The sequence below is a fragment of the Macaca mulatta genome, chromosome 6 (genome assembly GCF_049350105.2).
Source record: "Macaca mulatta isolate MMU2019108-1 chromosome 6, T2T-MMU8v2.0, whole genome shotgun sequence".
Lineage (NCBI taxonomy): Eukaryota > Metazoa > Chordata > Mammalia > Primates > Cercopithecidae > Macaca > Macaca mulatta.
The window spans coordinates 42463136-42485913 of NC_133411.1; the positions used below are offsets into that span (position 1 = coordinate 42463136).

At 36.1% G+C, this 22778-nt stretch overlaps 1 protein-coding gene across 1 annotated transcript in view; it reads right to left on the minus strand.

Moving 5' to 3' along the window:
* Positions 1-22778, minus strand: part of PLCXD3 (phosphatidylinositol specific phospholipase C X domain containing 3) — a 187028-nt gene that overhangs the window by 62906 nt on the left and 101344 nt on the right. The window contains exon 2 of the mRNA NM_001260577.1: positions 2036-2744. Within this exon, the coding sequence (NP_001247506.1) occupies positions 2036-2744 (709 nt within the window). The remainder of the gene's footprint in view (positions 1-2035; positions 2745-22778) is intronic.

The following is a 22778-nucleotide window of genomic DNA, read 5'->3' on the forward strand; positions in this document are numbered from 1 at the left end:
GACAGACTGTGTGGGACAATTAAATCATAAAATGATATAATCCAGTAGTAGAAAGGGCTCCTACCATACAAATAGAAGAAATGTAGACATTAGCAGAAATCATAGAGAAAGCCAGGCACTTTAATAGACTATACAATGAATGGTTGGTAATGTTATTTAAATTTTAAGGAACAGAGCAGTCCCAGCTAATGGACCATTCTGAATAACAGAAGAAAGTTTTGATTTCATATGGAAGAACTTTTCCACTCCAATGACTTGGAGTTTCCACCACCAAGAAATGCCAACAACCCCCAAATGAGTTGGCCTGTATTTCTAATGATCAATTAGCCACATCTACTTGAATGCCTTACTCATGCTTTAAATTCAGCATGACCCTGATGGTACCTTCCCCACTTCCTCCCAAATCCCTGTGTCTTTGTTTCCTGAGTCTGTGAATGCTTCCATTACCTGTCCTGCTTATCCTGAACTCTTTTCTCCCATTTATACCACATATGGAACTAGTCACTGAACCATTTTAATTTTCACTGCTTGCATATGATCCGCTTCTGTGTTTTTTCGCTTCCCCAGTGTAGCTTGCATTACCTTGCTGAAACAGTTCTAAGCACTTATCAACTGCTCACTTTCTCCATTCCATCAATCCTCCAGGCTGCATCAGTTATTTCATAAAACACAGATCATGTCAAGTCATGTTACTTTTAAACTTTATTATCTAGCTCCCCATTGCTCATAGGATGAGGGTCTCTGTAGCCTGGTTAAAAGATTTCTGGAAAATGTGTTCTTGCACCACTCCAAGCTTTAACTCCTTTCATTCCCCGTCCTATATGCTATGCCACAAGGTCACACGTACTATTTTCACTGCCTAATCTTTTCTCTTCATCTTTTGTCTTTTTCCACAAAGACCTTGAGTCCAAGCAAAACATTCACGCTCTGTGTCTTTAGCATAATTCAAAATGTCAATGAAAGATAAAAATAAGAGATCTGATAAGGATTTATGTTCTTTCTTCAGATGATGTTTGCATTATTTAACATTTTACCTCAAAAGAATAAATAATATGTATAATTCAGCATATTGTGTCACACTTGCAGGAAAAAACCTGTGATTGCTCAAGTTATACCTCACAGGTAATGAACATTCTACATGTTTGGCTGGGCTTGACCAATGAAGTGACCACTGTCTCAGGGGTAACCATTCCTTATAAGGCTGCATATGTAGTATAAAAGGCATAGGATATAGTTTGAGAATAGAGTTTGAGTATCCATGTTATCATTCACTGTTGAAGTGGTCTTAGGAAAAATATATCACTTTTTTGAACCTCATTTTTTAAATCTGTAAGACAATATCTGCTTCTCAGGGTTGTTATGCATTTCAAATGGAATTAGGGATATTAAAAGACTCTGCAAATGGTGGAGAAAGGATATTGCAATCTATAAAGCAACACACAAATGTGAAAAAAGGGTGCTATGAAAAGACAACTAGACATGGAGTCAAAATACATGGGGTTATGGGTTGATCTGTGGTCCACAAAAAGACATGTTAAAGTCCTTAACCCCCGCTACCTGTGAGTGTGACCTTATTTGGAAACTGGTTCCTTGCCGAAGTAATTAAGATGAGGTTATTAGAGCAGGCCCTAATTCAATATGACTAGTATCCTTATAAGCAAAGGAAAACACAGAGACACATGAGAAAATGGCATGAGAAAAAGGAGGCAGAGACTGGAGTGATGTATGTATAAGCCAAGTAACACTCAGGCTTGCCAGCCACCACCAGAACCTAGGAGACAGGCATAGAACAGATTCTCTCTTAGAGTCCTCAGGAGGAACCAACCCCGCCGACACTGATTTCAGACTTCTAGGTTTCAGAACTGTGAGATAATATATTTTTATTGTTTTAAGACACCCAATTTGTGGTACTTTGTTATTGCAGCCCCGGGGACCTAAATACGTAAGTGTGAATTTTAGCTTCATCACTTGTGAGCTCTATGAATTCAAGTTAAATTATTTGAGGTTTTCCCCCTGACATTTTAAAGACACTTACCTTTCTGTGATTGTTTCTCTGAGGCCACTTGCCACCCCTTTGACTACAGTGCTAGCTTTGGGGGTCAGCACCACCTGAGATATAAAAAACGATCCCTTCTTTCTTCTTTCAGTGATGGATGCTTGAAGAAACTGGATCAGTTTCTCAGGGTCTGTGGTGTTGGCCCAGGGTGCTGGCATCATCTGCCCGGGCCAGAGAAAGGGCACTTCCAGAGCCACTGGACTATGGTAGAAGACCAGCACTTGATAGTCCTTCTCCCACAGGTACTTTAAACTAACTTCCTGGGCAAAAATCGCTGGGCACATTTTATTTCCATAGATGTCTTTCAGCATTTGGACCAGTTTTTCATGGTGATATTTCTGCATCCCATAGAAGTGGTTGAAGTCCAAGAACACTACCTCCTTATGGTGATCTGTGAGGAATGCATTGATCTCCTCAAGGCCTTCATTGACTTTGGCACTGAACAAACCATGAGCAAAATAGAGTTCATTGTCGGGGTCTCTGGGCTTGGTGGAAATTCGAAGATCAAAATAACGAATTCCAGCTCCTAGCTGGCCAGTAAAATTCATTGTCTGAGTGGCCAACCATTTCCGCATGAGCTTTTTGGCCACAGTTCCAAACACAGAGACAAAATTCTGGACAGTTTCTGGCTGTTCAGGACCTACTGGAGAGGCTTCATCAATGTAGAAGCTGAAGGAATCATGAGACCCTAGGAGAATAACAAGCATAGTGTGGTTAATTTCCAGGTCTTTGCCCTTCCCAACTTCTTTCCCTCTTGCAATATCCGTACCTCTCCCTCAAATGAGACACAGGAAATACTAAGAAATTTAGTACTAGTTATTTTTTATGCCTTAGGAGAGTCCTTTACATAATTTGACATAAGACACAGAACACTTCAATAGATCAAATTGGTTATAAAAGAATAAGAAGATTTCGTTATCATTAAATTTAAAATTTAAATAATCATCTATTCTGTGAACCGAGAATGTAATACACTCACTAGAATTGGCTTTCCATATGGGTGACATAAGTGATCATTCATAAAGCGATATGTATGAAGACTCACCAGTACCCCAATACTTTACAGTCTTACCCTTCTCCTTGATTTTGGGTTGATTTTAAGCCTAGAAGGATTGTCTCAATGAATAAAGATGCCCTTTTCACAAGCAATCAGCATTCGAATTGTTACCTTATTCACTTTGGAAGGCACAGGAGGTCAAAGTGATAGAGGGAAGGAGAAATAAGACAAGAAGGCAGTACAATGCTGACATATTTAACTTCATTCCTGACCTTGTATTTGGGCAACTGTAAACTTAGATGAAGTCAAGTACTTTTCACATATTGAATAAATGATTAACTGTTCTTGCAAGTCAACAGCATTTAAAAATTAACAGCATTTAAAAATTGGCAGCATTTAAAAAGTAACTAATAGACTCTTCACAAATTTTCTCTCAATAGCATAAACTCTTTTGGGAATTGGCTTCTAAATTTAGAATAATTTCTTCCTAGGAAGAAAAAGGACTATTTATTTGATTAGTTTTGGCAGTTGCAAATTTCAAGACTCCAGAAATGTAGCAATGAACATGTGTGTGATTTGTCACAAACAGAGAGTGGCATTTGAAACTCTTTATTAGGACCCAATAAAGAAAAGTTATTTCAAGGTTGCATTTTATTTCTTAAAGCCTCCTTTAATTCTTAGGCATAACCCACTGAAGAGCTAAAATTAAATTAACATATTCTAAAAATTTCATACATTAGAGGGCAGATATGCTTTAAATTCTGACACCCTTTCCTGTTTCATGACCTTGTCCTAGTAACATCGTTCCCCATCTGTTACTCAGGCTTCCTCTGAGTACACTTTGTTGCCCCATTCCTGATTTTCCTCCCTTGAGGCACATATTTTCCTAGTTCTTTCACTCCCCAACCCAAAACTCACATACATATAAATACACAGAGGCACACACAAGAATCTTAAGTTTATCCATACAACACTTCAAAGCCTTGGTCTGATAAATTAGTTGAAGGATTTTTTTCAGTGATGCAAAATATACCATTCGTCTATATTCCATATCTAAGTCTATTTCTATCTATCTATCTATCTATCTATCTATCTATCTATCTATCTATCTTTCTGTCTATCTATCTATATCTAGCTTTAACAGCCCATAAGAATCACAAGTGCCTAAATTTCAGACACCATGGTAGGTTGTTAAAGAAAATAATTTGCAAAATATTTTAATACCCTGAAAATCACAACCTTTAAAATTTAGATAAGTTCTCAGAATGATTTGCTTTTTCAAAAACAATAAAAGATAACCCAAATATACAGAAATGGCATGTTTAATTTAATCTGAAACTGCATGTCTTATCTTTAGTAGATGGTGTGGCAAGAAAATGTCAATCCTTTCTGAATAAGCAAAGCTGGAAGTTAGGTTCTGATTGGTAAGTTTTAATAAACATTTAAATTGCTGCATACTGGTTTATTAGTTGCTATTCATCTGACTGCTAATTTAAATGAAAGCTAAACAAATGGTGCTAGAGCTCAATATATACAAAGAAGTGTGTCTAAAGATAGAAGTGAAAGAAAGTTTAAGAAGAATTATGATTAAATGATCTAAGATTAGGAGAGATAATAAATAAATTTATTTAAAAATAAATTTAAACTCTCAAAATAAAAGTTAAAAAGTTAGTTTCAAGGCACATGAAGGGAAAGGTAGATGAAGGTAATTGGTTACTTCTGTAATCTAGTAGAAATTATACTTGGAGGCAGGCAAAAAGAGAATTAAGTATAACTAGATTTCTTTTACTAGAAATGAGTGGTTCTTTTTTTTCAATATGGCTTTAGTTTCACCTTTCTATCACATGGTTATGTGGCAAGTAAAAAAAAAATTGTAAAAATAAAATTTTAAAGGCAAGGAAATCACCACTTTTGAAAATACTGTGAAAGGATACTATACTTTCTAGAGTACATGATTTGTTGACTTTCATGGAAAGTAGCTTCTTAAGGTCAAAATAAGGGAATGTTAAAAATAAAAATAAACAGTCAGAAGGAGAAGCCAATGGTGACTTCACCAGTATGTGTTTTAAGCCAGATGACTTTGAGGTGTAGCCACAGCACCTGGTATAAAATGGTGCTTCATACTGTAAATCTTATTAGAAAAGAAAATAAAATCAATAGATACAAAACAGTATCTATGCATTTTGTAAGAAAATATGTAATCTACTTTTGGCTAAAAAAAATGAATATTTTGATGACTTTTAATTTTATTTGGAGTAATACTTCTCAATTTCAACATTTTTACGGAACCAGTAAGTTTTCTATTTGTTTGAATGTAAAGCAAAAATACAGCAGTACTTCATAACCATTCAATGATTGTGAGGAAAAGCCTAACCTCGTGTCTTTAAAGCCAGGAGTCCTCTTTGTTCTTGAACTTTTCTGCTACATCTGGTCTGACATTTTGCTTCTATATTGACTTGGTATTCCTGGGCTTCTGACCTTTTATTCTTCTCTCATCCACAGTCTCAAACTCATACCTTGGACCTGGTACTTAATGTCACTCCTCTGATGTTGAATTTAGTTTCTCATCTTTAGGTTCCATTTGCCCTCTCTCCTCAGACAAGGGCTAACCACTCCCATTATACACCCAGTCCCATCAAGTTTGGTTGCTTTGGCTCTGAATAAGTAAATGTAATCAGAGCAACTATTTGTTTCATTTCTTGGAAATAAGCACTTTAATTTGTTTCTCCTCAGTGTGATAAATTGTACCGTCATTCAGGCACTGTGGGAAGCCCACTTCTAAGATGGCACCTAACAATCCTTGCCCTCCTGCATTCATATCCCTCTCTGTGAGTGTGGGCTGAACCTATGACTTGCTTCTAATGAATACATAAGACAAACATGATGGGATGCCCTTTCTGAGATTAGGTTACAAAAGGTTATAACTTCTGTCTTGCTACTTTTTTCCTTGCTTTGATGAGTGAACTGCCATGTTGGAGAGGCCCATGTGACACAGAGGTGGGAGTGGCCCTTGGCCAACAACCAGCTGGGAGCAGAGGTCTTTAGACTAACAGCTCTCAAGGAACTGAATCCTGTTAATCGTCAATGAGTAAGCTTGGAAATAGATCCTGCCTGAGTGAGACCTTGATTGCAGCCCTGGGAGAGAGACCAAAGCAGAGAACCCAGTTAAGTAATGCTTAGATTCCTGATTCATAGAAGTACCCAGAAACTCTGTGTTGTTTTGCACAACTAAATTCAGGGTCAATTGGTTACACAGAAATAGTTAACTAATATAGGCCATCTCTTTGTGGTTAATGAGGGGACTTGTGGCCAATAGACCCAACTGGCTAAAAGGAGAAGTTGGAATTTCGAAGAAGAGAAATTAACTATGTTTATGTTATATGCATGTTTCTATGATTGAAAACTGTATCAGATATGAGAAAAAAATTTAAAGATGGTTTAAAAAATACTGAATTCACAAATGGACTTTCTTTTTTCCACATACTGTTATGGATGATCTCAGATATCATCTGGCCTAACCAATTGGCACATAGCATCAATTTTATTACCTTATCAGTGTGGAACGTGTGTGTGTGTAATCATTTCTATATTTTATGATTTCCAGTAGTACTGGACTTAACTTCTTATCCCATCATTTGGTATGGTAGGAAGATTGCCCCTAAAACATCCTTCTCCTGGTGATAAGACCTATATAATCCCTCCCCTTGAGTGCAAGGTCTATGATTCCATATTGTTCTTGTGATTATGTTACATTATATAGAAATGAGATTTTTAAAAATATGTAATTAAGGTCCCTAATCAGTTGGCTCTTAGTTAATCAAAGAGAGATTATCCTGAGTAGGCCTGACTTGAGCAGACAAGCTCTTAAAAGAGGCAACAAGCTGCAACAGATATTTTCCTGTTGCTCTTACAGAAGCAAAATGCAATGTTGTAGAGAAGGCCATATGGCAAAGGAAGTCATTAATAGCTCACTAAAGTGGTGTAAACATTTATTTAAACTGAAAGCATCTGAACAATCAGCAGCAACAGAAAAAAAATATTATTCAAACTTAAGCAGACCCTCCTGAAAATATAGTTGCCATTGCCTCCCCTTCTGATTGAAAAAAAGACTGATCCTTATCACCAGAAAGTGCAAATATAGCTGTCCATAAGCATCATAAAGCCCAGTAGACCATTCCATACTTTTCCAATTAAAATCTTAACCTTTTTGTTATGTTTAGTATGTGAGCCTTTATTTATGGTTATTCAGGGAGTTACTGCTCACTGAGCACTCCCATCTGCATACCATGCATGCATAAATAAACCTTGCGTTTTCATCTGTTAATCTGTCCATTGACAGTTAGTTTGCAGGCCACCAATCACTGGACCCAAGATGAAAGGGAAAGGTTTTCCTCAAAATATAGTGAACACTAAGTAGACTCTAGGAGCTGAGGTCTAAGCTCCTACAACTCAAGAAACCACATTCTGTGAACAACCAACAAGCTTGTAAAAGGAACCGTAGCCGCAAAAGAGATTGCAGTCTTGGTCACACTCTGATTTCAGCCTGGTATCATCCTGAGCAGAGGTCCCAGCTAATTCATATCCATAGTCCTTAATTTACAGAAGCTATGAGAAAATTTGTATTGTTTAAGCCACTATATTTGTGGTCATTTTAATGCAACAATAGAAAACTAATACATTTGGACACTACTTAAGATCATCTGTATATGTAGTGTCATACGAGTATTACAGTATAGTTGAGACAATTAGTGCGAGTATTCTGTAATTTTTAGACTTTGTGTGTAAAGGGATATGAATGACTTGAGGCAATTACATCATTCTGATTAAAGGCCCCCAGTAACTGGAAGTTAGCCTCTCTGTGTAAAAAATTATATCTACTACTAATTCTATTTTGCAAATGTTTTCTTCAAGTAAAATGGTCTACCTTCAGATGGAAAGAAATGTTCTTATTTTTAAACTAATGAATTGCTCATTCAGTAAAACATTTATCAAGCACTTGCTATAAGTGTTGTTATTATGCTAAGTATAAGACAAGCATTGTTTTCATTCTCATAAATTTACAGCTTAATATGTGATGCACATAGATAAATAATTATAGTAGAGTTGGTAATGATTCTTTAGTCACTATTGCATAGCATGGGGTAGAGAGGAGAAAATGTGTGATAACTGATTATTAATATCAATGGGCTTATGCAAGTAATTTTAAAAGAGCTAGACTAAATGCAAAAGTAGCCTTGCTTTTTGGGTTAAATGATAAATGGCTCTTGGGAGCCACACTAAACAGGGTACACAGAATGGGAGCATTTGCATCTGGCTAACTTTGCCTTAGTTTATTGCTGTGGACTAGTTGGAAACTAAAAAAAAAAAAAATTACATACAATCCTTGCCCCCAAGAGTCTTATAATTTAATTAGGGAAGTTAGGCATAGACACAAACAAATGAATCCTTATACCAAATAGCATTCCTTCATTCTTTCAACAGACATTTACTGAGCGTTAGCTGTGTTCAAGGCACTTATAATTAGGCAGTGGAAGTTAAAGACAGTCGATTTGGATGTGGAAGGAAAACGTGCACTTCTATTTTTATTTATATATTTATCTTAAAATAATAAAAATTAAGCATTAATAACATTTTACATATATATTGCCACTGTCACCTCCAGGATAGTCAAATACAATATTCAGTACTCAAGGTATTTTTTTTAAAAAGTGGGAATTCCACTGCCCTGAATGGTACCCTCATTCATTTGATCAGATTGTGCTGCATTGCAGTTTGCTGTAATATCCTGGCTGGTTAAGTAGACTTTAGACTTGCAGAGTTTAATTATCCAAGCACTCCCAAAATAGACATGTGATTTTAGAAGTTATTTTCTTTTTCATAAAAAAGGTCCAGACTAAAGATAATTCAATTAAGTAAATAAGAAATCTAAAACTGACACCTATACTTTTATTATGAGCTTTTCATTAGTCATATGACTGTATTATAATTTTAGCTAATAGAAGGACAACCAAAATAATATGAAATTACCAAGAAGACTACTTGATATGTAGATTCACTTTTACTATTAACTATGAACTTCTCCCTGCGTACGTATCATGTTTTGTAATACCAGTTCATAATAGAATAATAACACTACAATAATAAATGTTTTTAAATAACATATATTTTATACTTTATTAGTATAGTAATGCTTGTATAATTTATATATAAATGTTTTTATAATATTTATACATATACAGCACTTTCATAAAATTTATGGATAAATATACTTCTATACCAGTTTCTTGCTTGATTTTTTTTTTTAGTTGATAGGAGGGCCTCTGATTTAGTCCACTGGAATGATTAGACTGGAAGAACTAAGTAAAAATGACTTGAATCAGAAAATACTGGAGACAGAGAAACCAGTTAAAGCCTATTGATGTGCTAGTGGTTTGAGATATAGAGCGTCTCTGTGAAATAAAACGTACTGAAAAACTTCAGCCCTCAGTGCTTCTCCCCATGTTACAAGATACTGGCATCAGAAAACACCACAAAATGAATACCATTCTTTACTCCTTCCTTGCTTCCCAAATCCCTACTGGGAAGTAACATTTAGCAGTGTGAGAGTAATGAAGCAGAATACCTCCTTCCTCCAGATACCAACACAGATGCATAAGAAGACATAGCTGAATTTCTGAGCAACAGGTGTTAACTTACAAAGCACAAGGTAAGCTGTACTGTGTTCTTTGCAATTGAAGTCAAATATCCCAACATGAGAAGAGCCTCTCTGCATATAGACAAAGATAACCAACTGTAGCTAAAGGCTTCCATGTACTTTCAGTACTCAAAATAGTCATACATCTGGGCGTTCTGCCAGTCAACACCATGTCTGCTGTTGATGTTGGTAATAGTAACCATCAGAAACTTCAGGAAGTGAAAGAAGATCTCCCATAGAAAAGGAAATCATGGTCAATATAATTTTTGTGATCAATTTGTATTTCTTTTACATTTTCTAAATGTCTAAAAATATACACATCATATATATTTTACATGGTAACTTTCAGTTAACTAGAATTTTTTACATTAACATGTTCCTTTTTAAATTATTATTGAAGAATAATGTACAGACAATAAAATGCATTCATTTTAAGTATATAATTCTGTGAGTTTGATAAATGTATGCATCCAAGTAATTGCCACCACAATCAAGATACAGCACATTTCCACCACAAAGGTCATCCCTTGTGACCCTTTGTAGCAAATTCCCCCTATCCACCCCGAGATCCAGGCAACCACTAATCTGCTATATATCACTCTAAGTTAGTTTTGACTTCTCTATAATTCCATATAAATGAAATATACAATATGTACTTTCTTCAGTCTGGCTTCTTTTCCTTAGAGTATATATTTTAAGATTCATCCTATGTTGTTGTATGTATCAGTAGTTTTTTTTCTTTTTATTGTGAAATCATATTCCAACCGTATTCCACCATTTGCATACATCATAATTAATTTAACCATTCATTAGTTTTTGAGCATTTGGGTGGTTTCCATTGCTGACTATTCTGAACAAAACTGTTCATTGCTGAATATTTTTTTCTGTAAACATTTCTCTTTCATTATTATTGCACAAGTCCAAGGAGCAGAATTGCTAGGGTAAATAGTATTTGTTTTACATTATAAGAAATTGACAAATTTATCAAAGAGATTATCTCATTTTATATTTCCTCAAGCAATGTATCAGAGTTCCAGTTACTCCACAAAGTACCAATGCTTTGTAATGTCAGTCTTTTTAGTATTAGTCATTTGAGTGGTTGTACACTGGTATCTCATAGTGGTCTTAATTCTCTGATATCTGATAAGTAAAGATGTTAAGAATCTTTCTGAGAGACAGGCAGAGCAAGAGGGTGGAATAGAAGGCTCCACCAATCATTCTCCGTGCAAGGACACCAAGTAGTTAACAACTATCTACATAGAAAAAAAAAAAATCTTCATAAGAACCAAAAATCAGATGAGCACTCATAGTACTGGGTTTTAACTTCATATTGTTGAGAGAGGCTCTGAAGAGATAGAAAAAACAGTCCTGAATTGCTGATGCCACTCTTCCCTACCCTGGTGGCAGTGGCCTGGTACAGAGAATATCTCTGGGTACTGGGGGAGGAAGAACACAGCAATTGTGAGGCATTGAACTCCATGTTGTCCTGTTACAGCAGAAATGAAAATTGGACAAAAATCAGGTGATGCTCGCTCGCTAAGGGAGCATTTAAAACAGCCCTAGTCAGAGGGAGAATTGGAGATACCAGTGGTCCAAACGTGAGTGCCTGCAAACCTCAGTACTGAGGGCTACAGCACTCTGAGCCTCCAAGTAAACTTAAAAGGCAGTCTAGACCATAAGTACTGCAATTCAGGCAAGTCCTAGAGCTGAATTCAGCCCAGAGACAGTGGACTGAGGGGGAACATGACACACAGAAACATCAGTCGAGGAAGCCAAAAGTGCTGTTATCACCCCTCCCCTAACCCCAGGCTGCACAGCTTGAGGGTCCAAAAGAGACCCCTTCCTTGCTCTTGAGAAAACGAAAGGGAAGAGTTGAGAGGAGTTTGTCTTGCATCTTGGATACCAGCTCAGCCACAGCAGGATAGGACACAGTCAGAGTCATGAGGTCCCCATTTCAGCCCTAGTTCCCAGATGACATTTCTAGACACACCCTGGGCCAGAAGGGAACCCACTGCCTTGAAGAAAGAGACGTAGTTCTGCCAGCATTCATCACCTACTAAATGAAGAGCCCTTGGACCCCAAGTAAACAGCAGTAAGACCCAGCTACTACATCAAGGGCTTTGGGTGAGCCTCTGAGACTTGCTGGCTTCAGGTGAGTCTCAGCACATTACCTACCACCTGTGGTGGCTACTGGGCAAATTCCTTACTCTTGAGAAAAGCAAAGGGGATTTTGTCTTGTACCTTAGGTGCCAGCAAAGCCACAGTGGGGTAGAGCACCAAGTGGGTTCTTGGGGTCCTCGATTTCAGGACTTGACTCTTGAACAGCATTTATGGACATGCCCTGGATCAAAGGGATCCCATTTTCCTGATGGGTGAGTCCCAGGCCAGGCAGCATCCACCACAAGCTGACTTAAGTGAACTTGGGCCTTAAGAGAACACCAGCAGTAGTGTAGCAGTACTCCTCATGGTGGCTATGGATGAGGCTCCTCTGCCTTTGGAAAAGAGAGGGAAGAGTGGCAAGGACTGCCTTTTGTAGTTCGAATGCCAGCTCAGCTGCAACACAGTAAAACACAAGGTAGACCTGTAAGGTTTTTGACTGTAGTCTCTGACTCTTGGACAGCACTTCTGGACCCACCCAGGGCCTGCTCTGAAGGGAAGGACACAAGCCTGGCTGGCTTTGCCACCTGCTGATTGTACAGCCCCAGGGCATTGAGTGAACATAGGCAGTAGCCAGGGAGTGGTTACAGCCAGTGCTTTTCTGACTTCAAGTCTGACCCAGCACAGTCATAATAGTGGTTGCCACAGGGCTTTTTCTGTCACTTCACTCCCAGCTTTAGGTGGCTCAGAACACAGAGAGAGACTCTGTATATTTGGGATAAAGTAAGAGAAGAGAACAAAAGTCTCTGCCTGGTAATCCAGAGAATTAACCTGGATCTGAACCAAGACAATCAAGGTGATGCCTCTACAAGTCTGCAAGAATCACAGTGTCACTGGGCTCGGGGTGCTCCCTAAAGCAGATACCACTTAGATCACAATACCAAAGTCCTTTTTAGTATCTAGAAAACCTCCCCAAAAAGGATGGCTACAAATAAGCCCAGACAGTGAAGACTACAATAAATACCTAACTGCTTAATGCCTGGACACTAAAGAATATCTACTAGCATCAACATCATCCAGGAAAACCTGACCTCACCAAATTAACTAAATACGGCACCAGGGACTAATCCTGGAGAAATAGAGATATGTGGCCTTTCAGATAGAGAATTCAAAATAGCTGTGTTGAGGAAACTCAAATAAATTCAAGATAACACAGAGATGAAATTCAGAATTCTATCAGATAAATTCAACAAAGACATTGAAATAATTAAAAAGAATCAAGCTGAAATTCTGAAGCTGAAAAATGTAATTGGTATACTAAAGAATGCATTGGGATCCTTTAATAACAGAATTAATCAAGCAGAATAAATAACTAGTGAGCTTGAAAACAGGCTACTTGAAAGCATACAGCCAGAGAGGGAAAAAAAGAATAAAAACAATAAAGCACTTAAACAGAATCTAGAAAATAGCGCCAAAAGGGCAAATCTAAAATTTGTTGACCTTGAAGGGAAACTGGAGAAAGACATAGGGGTAGAAAGTTTATTCAAAGGGATAATAACAGAGAACTTTCCAAACCTAGAGAAAGATATCAACATCCAAATACAAGATGATTATAAAACTCCAAGCAGACTTAACCCAAAGAAGACTACCTCAAGACATTTAGTCATCAGTTTCCAAATGCCATGGATAAAGAAGGGATCCTAAAGGTGCCAAGAAAAAAAATAAATAACATGAAATTGAGCTCCAATACATCTGGCAGCAGACTTTTTAGTGGAAACCTCACAGGCCAGGAGAGAGTGGCATAACATATTTAAAGTACTGAAGGGAAAATCTTTTACCCTAGAATAGTATATCTGGCAAAAAATATCCTTCAAACATGAAGCAGAAACGGAGACTTTCCCAAACAAACAAAAGGTGAAATTTAATCCACACTAGAAGAAATATTAAAAAGAGTCCTTCAAACAGAAAGAAAAGGACATTAATGAGCAATAACTTATCACCTGAAGGTACAAAACTCACTGGTGGCTGGGCACGGTGGCTCGTGCCTGTAATCCCAGCACTTTGGGAGGCCGAGGTGGGTGGATCATGAGGTTAGGAGATCAAGACCATCGTGGCTAACATGGTGAAACTCCGTCTCTACTAAAAATACACACACACACACACACACACATAAAATTAGCTGGGCATGGTGGCAGGCGCCTGTAGTCCCAGCTACTCAGGAGCTCAGGAGGCTGAAGCAGGAGAATGGCATGAACCTGGGAGGCAGAGCTTGCAGGGAGCCGAGACTGCACCACTACACTCCAGCCTGGGTGACAGAATGAGACTCCGAAAAAAACAAACAAACAAACAAACAAAAACCTCCCTGGTAATAGTAAATATGGCAGACAAACACAATACTGTAAAACTGTCACTGTGGTGTATAAACTGCTCTTATCCTAAGTAAAAAAACTAAATGATGAACCAGTGGAAAATAATAACTACAATAACGTTTCAAGACATAGACAGTACAATAAAATATAAATAGAAACAACAAAAAATTAAAAAGCAGGGAGACAAAGTTAAAATAGAGTTTTTATTAGTTTTCTTTCTGCTTGTTTGTTTATGCAAGTTGTGTTAAGTTGTTATAAGGTTAAAATAATGGGTTATAAGATAGCATTGGTAAGCCTCATGGTAACCTGAAACCAGAAAAAGGAATACATAAAAAATAAATACAATGAATACATAAAAAATAAAAAGCAAGAAAAACTAAAACATATTATCAGAAAAAACCACCTTCGCTAGAGGAAGACAGAAGGGAAAAAGGAAAGTAGAGAAGACCATAAAACAATCAGAAAACAAATAATAAAATGGCAGTAGTAAGTTCTTACTTATCAATAATAATATTGACTGTAAATGGGGTAAACTCTGCAATCAAAGGACATATATTGGTTAAATGAATGGAAAAACAAGATCTGTTGATCTGTTGACTACAAGAAACACACTTTACCTATAAAGACCACACAGACTGAAAATAAAGGGATAGAGAAAGATATTCCATGCCAATGGAAACAAAAAAAAGGAGCAGGAATAGCTATAGTTATATTAGACAAAATGGATTTCAAGACGAAAACTAAAAGAAGAGACAAAGAAAGTCACTATATAATGATAAAAGTATTAATTTCACAAAAGTATACAAACTATATAACAATTTTAACTATATATGCACCCAACAGTGGATAACCTAGATATGAACAGGAAATATTATCAGAGCTAAAGAAAGATATAGGCCCCAATACAGTAATAGCTGGAGACTTCAACACTACACTTTCAGCATTGGACAGATCTTCCAGACAGAAAATCAACAAGAAAACTTGTTGGACTTCATCTGCACCATAGACCAAATGGATCTAATATTTACAGAAAATTTTATCCATGAGCTGCAGAATACATGTTCTTTTCCTCAGCACATGGATATATATATATATAATCAAGAATATATATATCTTGAATATGTCATATGTTAGGTCACAAAACAAATCTTAAAACATTCAAAACCCATTTAAATAATATCGAGCATCTTCTCTGACCACAGTGGAATAAAATTCGATTTTAATAACAAGATGAATTTGGGAAACTATACCAATACACAGAAATTTAAGAATATGCTTCTGAATGATCAGTGTATCAATGAAGACATTAAAAAGGAGATTGAAAAATTTATTGAAACAAATGATAATGGAAGCACAATATACCAAAACCTATGGGATACAGCAAAATTAGTACTAAGATGGAAATTTATAGCTATAAGTGCCTACATCAAAACAAGGAAAAACTTCAAATAAATAATCTAATAATCTTAAAGAACTAGAAAAGTATGAAAAAACAAAACCCATAATTAGTAGAAGAAATAATAAATGTCAGAGCAGAAATAAATGAAATTGAAATGAAAAAACAATACAAAATACCAATGAAACAAAAAGTTGATTTTTGAAAAGTTAAACAAAATTGAAAAACCTTTAGCCAACAATGAAAAAAGGAGAGACTATCTAAATAAAATTAGAAATAAAAATGGAAACATTATAATTGATACTACAGAAATTCAAAGGCTCATTAGCAGCTACTATGAGCAACTATATGCCAATAAATTGGAAAATACAGATGAAGTGGACAAATTTCTAGATACATTCAACCTAGAAAGATTGAACCAAAAGAAATCCACAACCTGAACAGACCAGTAACAAGTAATGAGATTGAAGCTGTAATAAAATGTCTCCCACTAAAGAAAACTTGGGACCTGATGGTTTCACTGCTGAATTCTACCAAATATTTAAAGAATAACTAATACCAATTTGATTCAAACTATTCTGAAAAATAAGGAGGAGGGAAAATTTCCAAACTCATTCTATGAGACAAGCATACCCTGATACTAAAATCAGGCAAAGACCCATCACACACACACACACACACACACACACACACACACAAAACAAAACAAAACAAAAAAACACAAGTACAGGCCAATATATCTGATGAATATTGATGCAAAAATTCTCAGCAAAATACTAGGAGACTGAATTCAACAATACATTAGAAAGATCATTCACCATGACTGAAATGGTTTGACTGTGTCCCCACCTAAATCTTATGACAAATTTTAATTCCCAATGTTAGGGAAGGAACTTGGTGAGAGGTGATTAAATTATGGTGGTAGATTTCCTCCTTGCTGTTCTCATGGTAGTATGTGAGTTCTCAACAGATCTGGTTGCTTAAAAGTGTATAGCACTTCCCCCTTCTCTCTCTCTCCTGCTCCACCATGGTAAGACATGCTTGATTCCCCTTCACCTTCCACAATGATTGTAAGTTTCCTGAGGCATCCCAGCCATGCTTCATTTACAGCATGTGGAACTGTGAGTCAATTAAACCTCTTTTCTTCATAAATTATGCAGTCTCAGGTAGTTTTTTTTATAGCAATGTGAGAATGGACTAGTACGGAAAATTAGTACCAGAGAAGTAGGGCACTGCTATAAAGATACCTGAAAATGTGCAAGCCAACTTAGAACTGGATAATGGGTTGAGCTTAGAACAGTTTGGAGGGATCAGAAGAAAACAGGAAGATGAGAGAAAGTTTGGAACTTTCTAGAGATGTGTTGAATGGTTGTGATCAAAATGCTGATAGTGAAGTCCAAACTGAGGTGGTCCATATGGTGATGAGGAATTTATTGAAAATTGGAGTAAAGCTCACACTTGCTATGCTTTAGCAAAGATACTGGCAGCATTGTGCCTCTGCCTTAGAGATCTGTGGACCTCTGAACTTGAGAAAAACTATTTAAAATATCTGGCAGGAGAAATTTCTAAGCAGCAAAGTACTCCAGATGTGGCCTTGCTGCTTCTAAAAGCTTACAATCATTTGCATAAACAAAGAAATGACCTGAAACTATAACTTCTATTTAAAAGGAATGCAGATTATAAAAGTTTGGAAAATTTGCAGCCCAACCACGCAGTAGAAAAGGAAAACCCATTTTCTGGGGAAGAATTCAAGGCTGCAGAAATTTGCATAAGAAGAGCCGAATGCTAATAGCCAAGGCAATGAGGAAAATATTTCCAGGGCATTTCAGAGACCTTTGTGGCAGCCCCTCCCATCAGAGGCCTGGAGGCCTATGAGGGAAACATGGTTTCCTGGGCCAGGTCCAGGACCCTGCTGCTCTGTGCAGTCTTGGGACATGGAGCCCTGCATCCCAGCTGCCCCAGCTCTAGCCATGGTTACAAGGGGCCTAGGTATGGCTTGGGACATTGCTTCAGAGGGTGCAAGCCCCAAGCCTTGGTGGCTTCTACATGGTTTAGGGTCTTTAGGTGCACAGGAGGCAAGAGTGGAGGTTTGGAAGCCTCTGCCTAGATTTCAGAGGATGTATGAAAACACTCGGATGTACAGGCAGAAGTCTGCTGCAGGGGTAGAGCCCTCCATATGAGGGCAGTGCAGAGAGGAAATGTGGGGTTGGAGCCACCACACAGAGTCCCCACTGGAGCACTGCCTAATGGAGCTGTGAGAAGAGGGACACCATCCTCCAGCCCCCAGAATGGTAGATCCACTGATAGCTTGCAATGTGTGCCTGGAAAAGACACAGTCACTCAATGCCAGCTTGTAAAAGCAGCCATGAGGGCTGTACTCTGCAGTGTCACAGATGTGAAACTACCAATGCCTTGGGAGCCCACCTTTGCATCAGTGGATGTGACACATAGAGTCAATGGGAATTATTTCAGAGCTTTAAGGTGTGTAGAACTTTCCTCTTTCCTCTCTCCTGCTCTGCCATGGTTAGATCTGCTTGCTTTCCCTTCGCCTTCTGCAATGATTGTAAGTTTCCTGAGGCCTCCAAGCCATGCTTCCTTTACAGCCTGTGGGACTGTGAGTCAATTAAACTTCTTTTCTGTATAAGTTACCCAGTCTCAGTTATTTACAGCAATGTGAGAAAAGACTAACATAATGACCAAGTGGGATTTATCCCTGAGATGAAGTATAGTTCAACAAATGCAAATCAATCAACATGGTACATCATATCAACAGAAAGAAGAATAAAAACTATATGATCATTTCAATTGATGCTAAAAAAAAAACATAATATCCAACATCTCTTTATGATAAAAATCCCCAAAAACTGGGGATAGAAGGAATCTACCTCAACATAATAGCCATATATGACAGACCCACAGCTAGTATCATACTGAATGGAGAAAAACTCTAAAATCTAGAACACAGCAAGAATGCCTACTGTCACTTCCGTTATTCAGCATACTACTGGAAGCCTTAGCTAGGACAATCAGACAAGAGAAAGATATAAAGAGCATCCAAATTGAAAACAAAGCCAAATTATCCTTGTTCACAGATGATATAACTAATATTTTAAAAATCTAGGCTTCAAAGAACAACTATTAGAACTTATAAACAAATTTAGTAAAGTTGCAGGATACAAAATCAACATATGAAAAAAGTAGCATTTCTACATGCCCACAGTGAACAATGGGAAAAAGAAATAAAGTAATCCCATTTACAAGAGCCACACATAAAATTAAATACCTAGGAATTAACTTAACCAAAGAAGTGAAAGATCTCTGTAAGGAAAACTATAAAACACTGATGAAAGAAATTGAAGAGGACACTAAAAAATGGAAAAATATTCTATGTTCATTGATTGAAGAATCAATATTGTGAAAATATCCATATTACCAAAAGCAGTCTACAGATTCAATGTGATCCCTATCAAAATACGAATGACATTCTTCACAGAAATAGAAAAAAAAAAAATCCTAAAACGTATATGGAACCACATAAGACCTAGAATAGCCAAAACCATCCTAAGCAAAAATTACAAAACTGAAGGAATCACATTACCTGACTTTAAATTATACTACAAAGCTACAGTACCCCAAACAGCATGGTACTGGCATTAAAAACAGACACATAGACCAATAGAACAAAATAGTGACCCAGAAACAACTCCACACTCCCACATTAAACTCAGTTTAGATAAAGGTGCCATGAACATACACTGGGGAAAAGATAGTATCTTCCATAAATGGTGCTGGGAAAACTGGATATCCGTATGCAGAAAAATGAAACTAGACCCCTATTTATTACCATACGCAAAAAAAACCAAAATTGTATTAAAGACTTAAATCTAAGACCTAAAACTATGAGACTACTACAAGAAAACATTGGAGAAACTTTCCAGGACAATGGTGTGGGCAAACATTTCTTGATGAATACCCAAGAAGCACAAGCAACCAAAGCAAACATGGACATATGGGATCGCATCAAATTAAAAAGATTCTGCACAGCAAAAACAGCAATCAACAAAGTGAAGAGACAACCCACAGAATGGGAGCAAATATTTGCAAACTACTCCTCTGGTAAGAGAGTAATAACCAGAATATATAAGGAGCTCAAACAGCTATATACGAATAAAGCTAATAATCCAATTAAAAATGGACAAAAGATCTGAATAGACACTTCTCAAAAAAAGGCATACAAAGACAAACAGGGATGTGAACAGATGTGCAATATCGTTGATTATCAGAGAAATGCAAATCAAAACTACAATGAAGTATCATCTCACTCCAGTTAAATGGCTTATACCCAAAGAGAGCCAATAACATATGCTGGAGAGAATGTGAAGAAAAGGAAACCCTTATACACTGTTGGTGGGAATGTAAATTAGTGCAACCACTATGGAGAACAGTTGGAGGTTCCTCAAAAAACTGAAAATAGAGCTACCACATAATCTAGTCATCCCACTGCTGGGTATACACCCAAAAGAAAGAAACTCAGTATACTGAACAGTTAACTGAACTCCTATGTTTGTTGCAGCACTGTTTACAATACCTAAGATTTGGAAGCAACCCATGTGTCCATCAACAGATGAGTGGATAAAGAAAATATGGTACATATACACAATGCAGCACTATATAATAAATATTATAATAAATAGAATATAATAAATATTCTTTATAATCCATATAAAAGAATAAGATCCAGTCATTTGCAACTACATAGATGGAATTGGAGATTATTATGTTATGTTACGTGAAGTAAGCTGGGCACAGAAAGATAAACACTGCATGTTCTTTCTTATTTGTGGGATCTAAAAATCAAAACAATTGAACTCACGGAGGTAGAGAGTAGAAGACGGTTACCAGAAGCTGGGAAGAATAATGAGGGGCTGCAGGGGAGGTGGAGATAGTTAATGGGCACAGAAAAACTAGTTAAAGAATGAGTAAGACCCACTATTTGATAGCACAATAGGTTGACTATAGTCAATAACAACTTAATGGTCATTTAAAAATAACTTAAGGAATATAACTGAATTGTTTGCAACTCAAAGGATAACTGTTTGAGGGGAAGGATACCTCATTCTGTATGTTGTACTTATTTCACATTGCATGTGTTATCAAAGCATCTCATGTACCCCATAAATCTATATACCTATTGTGTACTCATGAAAATTTTAAAAAGCTAAAAAAATTAAAAATAATAAAAAAGAATATAGTGTGCTTATTTGACACTTTTTTTTGAAGTGTTCATTCCAGTCTTTAACTCATTTTTAAATTTGGTTACCTTCTAACTATTTAGTTCTGAGAGCTCTTCTGGAAACAAATATTTTGTTTCTTTCAGTGTGTGACTTTCTTCCATGTACTTAATGTTGTCTTTTAACAGCAAAAGTTTTATTTTTGATGAAATTCAATGCATTTGTTTTTTATTCTTTGGTTTGCTTTTTTTGTGCTCTAAAAAATATTTGCCTGTCCCAAAGTTGCAAAAATTTAAACATGTTGTCTTCTGGAAGTTTTATAGTTTTGGCATTTATATCTGGGTCCACAGACCATTTTGAGTTAGTTACTATGGATGACACAAGGTAAAAGTTAAAAGGTCAAAAGAATATCCAGTTGTTCAAACACTACTTGTTGAAAAAAGTGTCTTTTCTTCCGCTAAATTACCTTGGCATGTTTGCTGAAATTAACTGACCATATATGTATGGGCCTAGCTCTGGAATATCGAATTAGTTTCCCGATTTATCTATATGCCAACACCACACTGTCTTAACTATTATGATAGGCAGCCTTTCAGATGGCTCCCAGTGATCTTTGCTTTCTGGTTTTCTTACTCTATTATAATGAGACTCTTGATTTTCTAAAAGAGTTTGTGTAACATATGCATTATTTTCCTCTTAAATTTTGAATTAAATGAACTACTGAAGCCATCAAGTCTTGGAGTTCTTTTGTGAGAATATTTTAAATCACAAATTAAATTTCTAAACTAAAACAAGGCTATTTGCTTAACTAACTTTTGGTAAGAGTTGCCTTTCAAAAAATCTGTACATTTACTTTCTGAGACGTAGCATTTATGGATACAAATTGTTCATAATATTCTTATTACACTTTTAATGCTTGTAGGATCTGGTGATGCCCCTCCTTCATTCCTGATGTCGGTTAATATTTTTCTTTCTTTCATTTTCTTGATGAATGCAAGTAGAGATGCTAAATTGTATTGACATTTCCTAAGAACTAGTTTTTGTATCATTGTTTTTTCTGCTATTATTTTCCTTATTGATTTCTACTTTTCATATATAATTTTCTTATTTCAAATTGCTTTTGGTTTAATTTGTTCCTTTTTTAAGCTTTTTAAGGCTGAAATTTAGATCACTAATTTTTGTACCTTATTCTTTTCTAAAATAAACATTTAATGTTAGCTTTTTCTCTAAGTACTGCTTAGCTACATCTCAGAAATTCTGCAATGTTATATTTCCCTTTTCATTCAATTAAAGTTATTTTATAATTTTCCCTCTGATTTATTCTTTGACCTCTGAGTAATTTATAAACGTGTTATTTTCCAGATATTTATAGATTTCTTAGGTAACATTTTGTTATTCTTTTAAATTTAACTTCATTTTTGTCAGAGAACATGCTCTCAATAATTTTAATTCTTACAAATTTATTGATATTTATTTTATTTTATTTGGTAAGTTTTTCATGTGTGCTTTAAAATAATTTTATTCTACTGTTATTGCACAAAGTACTATGTAAATGTTAATTAGGTTAATCCGGTTGATAATGTACAAGTCTTCCATAGCTCTATTAATTTTCTATCTGTTTTATTAATTATTGAGAAAGGAATTTTAAAATGTCTAACTAAATTGTGAATTTATTCTTTATTCTCTATTCCATCACTTTTTGCTTTATGTATTTTGAAGCTCTCTTATTGTTTATAAGTACTATAATTGTTGTGTCTTTTAATATGTTAATCTCTTTAATATGAAAAGTTTCTTTTTATAATTAGTAGTAGCCCTTGTCCTGGATAATAATATTTAATATTATATATCATTTTTGTATTTTTACTTTTAACTTATTTGTTTTTAGATATAAAATGAGTTTCTTGGAGAAAACAACTTGTTGGCAATTAGTTTTATATC